At 39.9% G+C, this 4,464-nt stretch overlaps 1 protein-coding gene across 1 annotated transcript; it reads right to left on the minus strand.

Annotated features, from left to right (window-relative positions):
* Positions 1-266: 266 nt before the first annotated feature.
* On the minus strand, positions 267-2,466 carry LOC106943959 (solute carrier family 41 member 2-like; the record flags this gene model as incomplete). Its single annotated transcript, XM_015027247.1, has 2 exons — positions 788-2,466; positions 267-406 (listed from the first exon to the last, which is right to left on the minus strand). Coding segments are annotated over exons 1-2 (512 nt in total), but the record flags the coding sequence as incomplete, so codon positions are not given.
* Between the last annotated feature and the right edge of the window lie 1,998 nt (positions 2,467-4,464).

Genomic DNA, 4,464 nt, shown 5'->3' on the forward strand with positions numbered 1-4,464 from the left:
TTAAGTGTTAACCTCTGAGAGTAGGGATATAGGAGGAGAGGAGTCAGTTCATCCTATAACCAAATTGCTAAAGGACAGCTGTCTAAATATTATTTGGGTAGTATGTTTAATTATTGGCATCTGCATGAATTGGAGACAAATTTTGTTTTTAAGAATTTTTGATTGTTATACATTGATTGCACAAAGGACCAGACGCAAATCAAGCAAATCAACAAAAGTCCGAAAACCTCTGAGCAGAGCTGTGCTTCTGTTAGCTGTCACCCAACCCTGTTGTCAAGTTTGCATTCAAAGGACTCACAGCAGTGGACAGTCTCGATGCCATAGTCATTTCCAGGTTCCCTTTCATACCTAAAATAGCTGGAACCAGAATGAAGATCTCAGAGACCTCCTGGAAAACATCCCAGCTCTGCCACGAAAAAACACAGGAAACAGCTTCATTAGACCACTGACTCCATCATTGATCTGAAAGAGGCAATTGTAGTTATTAGAAAATGTTATTTGTTTTCACCTAACAGCATATGTGAATGAGTTTTGAACTCTCTTATTTTAACCCCCATATACTTGCTTTATTGATCTCAGTGCACCACCGTCATTCTTTCTCTAACAACACAGTTTCCACCAAGTCTTTTCTCAAACTTTTCCTATTTCAATCCATTTTCCACCAAAGTTGTCTGTTGTGTCGCTTCCCAAAACACCCTTTTCATTAACTTTTCATTTCTTTACATTTCTATTTGGCTTGCATGTGTCTTCATAACCTTGGCTGATTGACCTGTATATGCTTTCTCACCTGCACAACATCAAGCAGCATCCCAGCAGAAACCGTCCCGAGTCCGGCCAGCACAAACGGCACCAGAATCTGTAATACCATGGAGCACACCGATTCTGTGGGTCCACTTGAAACTTGTGCATCCTTTGCTCTCGTGGATCTGCTGAATCTGGACACATTCGGAAGCTCACCGGAGAGCAGAGGGTCGGACTCACTGCAGTCCTGAGATTCGCCCTCCAAAACGTCACTGACTGGAGATAAACTTCCACGAGAGCCACACTGGCTTCCAGAGAGCTGGGAGAATGATTGGACTGAGCCATAGTGCTGGCTGCCATGTGTTCCCAAATGGCTGCTTTGGGACAATGTCTTATCTGGTGATTTTGGGACAACCATGGTGGTCTTAGGGGATGCTTCTTCTGCTGCGCAGAGTGGTGATTTTGGAACCTGAAAAATATCTGAAACACTTGAGAAATTAGACAAGTGATGAATTGGAAGAGCTCTTGGACTCAAACCTTAATTAAGTCCCACTGCTCCTGTAAAAAAAGGATAAAAACTGCATGTGTGTTCCCCCCCATTCACTCTGTCAATATTCTGCCTTATTTACTGCAACTAAAGGCCACTACTGCTAAAAAAAAAAAAAAAAACAACTGAAAGAATTTGTCTTGTATCAAAAAAAACATGAGGTATTTTCCTGAAAAAGTGGAGAGAAAGTAGTTAAACTTTCTGAAACTTTCTAGTGGAGCATCGGTGGATGTGGGATGATAAAGAAGACCCAGCCAACTCCACAGTATGGATGCAGATGGATCCTTCAACTATGAGAAGGAAGAGAAATGGAGGCAGTAAGGAGTGCTGCGAGAGCCAAATGTGTGACAGTCAAGGGTTAACAGATAAATGACATCTGTGTGGGGGTCAAGGGTTAAAATTAATAGGTGTGACAGATGGTGAGGCTCAGGGGCTTAATATGTGAAAGGTGAGATGGTGAGATCAAGGTTAGGAGTCAATGGATGACTGAAAGCCGTGTGGTCAAAAGTCAAGGGTTAATGAATGAGTGACAGAGGTGGGAGGGAGGCAGTGCTAATTAGTCCAGTTTCTACACATTAATACTTATTTGACTGTAGTACTGCAACAGTCTCAATAGTCTAACAAAAGCTTATACTGAAATTATTTCAATTATTAACTTGAGTTTTCCAAATCAGTATTTTTATTTTGAATGATCTCTTTTTGGGGGGAAAAAAATAGTTCACTGCTGTTGTCTCAGTGTCATCTGATGGCATGGATTCCCCGCATCATCATTCCTCATGCTCGTTTACCATCAGGAGCACTGAGGCCACGTTGTATGATATGAACAGGGTTATTCATTTAAAATTCTGCAGCGATAAGCAGGTACCAACCCAACAAGATTATCCAGTTAGTGAGGAGGAATGGTGCATAAGTGCAACTTCATCGCAAGCTGTAATCATTTTGGAAAAATACTAAAGTGGTGAAAATAGTTCACATGGTGAAATATTCAAACTGTGTAACTTATTAAAGTGTTGAAAACTGAGCTAATGGAGATTAGGGGCTAATGTGTAATCGTACACACATACGGAAATGAAGGAAAGCAACAAGCGTCAAAGAGTGTCAACAGAGAGACTATATATACCACCTTCTGTCAAATTTTAATCGGAGTTTGATGGAATAATTGATATTAATTGATATTAACCCCCCACCCCTCCCACACCCCATGGGAACTTTGTGACCTCCTGACCTCCCTGACACCCTTCTGTCAAATTTTAATCAGAGTTTGATGTGAATAAATAAATATAAGTGAATAAATAAATATACTATATTCTAAACCATGTTGAATTAGATTAGGTATATTCTAACTACCTCTGGTTTTAAACAGATTGTCTTCTTGATACACAGCGTTGGAATTAAATGCCTCTAACTCTTGTTCCATAAGAGACAGAGAAACCAGAGAGTCTTGCTCTGTGTGTGTGCGTATGTAGCTGTCCTCAAGCATAAGAAACCCGCAGGATACGTCTGACAATTTATTCTGTCACTTATTTGGTGTTGGATTACAGATAAGTACCGGATCATACTCTTTAACTGGGGTTGAGGAAAACTTAGAGCATGGCAGACAGGGCTGACCTCTGACCCCACAGCCTGTGATGCCTGCCTTAGAATACGTCAGACATTCCTTCAGAAGGAAAAACAATAGATCCACTGCTGCATGGTCCTCTTTAAAAGGACCATGCAGCAGTGGATCTATTGTTTTTCCTATCAATTAATATATAAATAAATATCAATTAATCCATCAAACTCCGATTAAAATTTGACAGAAGGTGGTATATATAGTCTCTCTGTCAACATCATGAAGCAGAAATGTTCTCATCTTGATGCAATGTCTCTCCGCATTCAGTCTCAACCCTTAATGCCAGTGTCCTCATTTTTAAATATCCACAGCCTTACCAAACAGACAAGTGATAAAGTAAAATGTCTTACCGTTTTACATTGCTGGAAAGACTTCTACTCTGTGACACTGCTGCTCAGGAAGACTGTCTTCATCTGAATGGTGCAGTCAGTATCCACTGTGGCATTACCCATTAGCCCTCTGCACACACTCCTTCAAATGAACACTCACATGCATGCAAACAGAGCCTCATCTCACACAATCTTATACCCTTGTGTGAAACAAATCAGCAACTTACCTCTGTTTAGGTTCAGGTTCAGGTCAAAGGAACCTCCTCTGTCTCTTTTGTAGGTATCCTGAAAGTTGAGTAAAGTTGAGGAGTTAAATTTTTCAACAGGGCCTGCCTGTTTTGGGGATTTTTTAAGTTTCTTGTTTTTCAATTTTTCTTATTTTTAATTGCTTTTATAAATATTGTCAATCTAAAGCTGCAGATCTCCAGCAATAGCTTAAGTGTACATGAAACTGCTAAGAAAACAGTTTGAAAACTGATGCATATTGTACTTCCATATTTTACTCTCGTCTATGTATCAACAAAAACAATTTAACGGGAAAGATAGTGAATCACATTATGCATAACAAAACGTGCAACAAGCTGTGGAGTTTGTTTTAACCTAGTAGCTATTGCTTGTATTTATGCCACAAAATAATTATACATATTAACTTATTGAATTTTTGGAGTACATTAACGAACTTCTTATCGCACTCTGAAATAAAAACAATCTAATTAACGGACTACTTTAAAAAAAAAAACCCTGTTAAATATGCTATAACAAGGTTAGCACGCTTTGACAGTTAACCTGCAGCTAGCTCACGTTGCTAAGACAACGACTAATATACACATCATCCTTTTCGCACTGCAAGGAACGTAACGGAATGGCACGGCACGGGTTCAAAGTAGGGCCGACCATTTTTGCATTAGAACTTCCGACCCGGTTCCACCCGGCTCCTTGGAACCACAAGAGTTGTGTGGCCGGCCAAGTGCGGCTGCTTAGAATTCAGCAGCTGATTGGTTTAGAGTCAGCCGTTGATTGTTTTGCAGCCAACCGTTGATCGGTTCTAGCTGGCTCTCACTAAACTGTTCATACTGTATTTTGTAAAGAGTGCTCTTTTTAATATTTTTGTTATTATTATTATTATTATTATTATTTTTAATTTGCAATGAATTCCTCTCAATATTCTGCTGCTACCTGGTCCCATGATGAGGTCATTTTTTTTCCTCCGCTTACTCCCTGATGAACGAGTACAG

This window comes from Poecilia latipinna, unplaced genomic scaffold (genome assembly GCF_001443285.1).
Source record: "Poecilia latipinna isolate Pla-1442-1.1 unplaced genomic scaffold, P_latipinna-1.0 Scaffold6485, whole genome shotgun sequence".
NCBI lineage: Eukaryota > Metazoa > Chordata > Actinopteri > Cyprinodontiformes > Poeciliidae > Poecilia > Poecilia latipinna.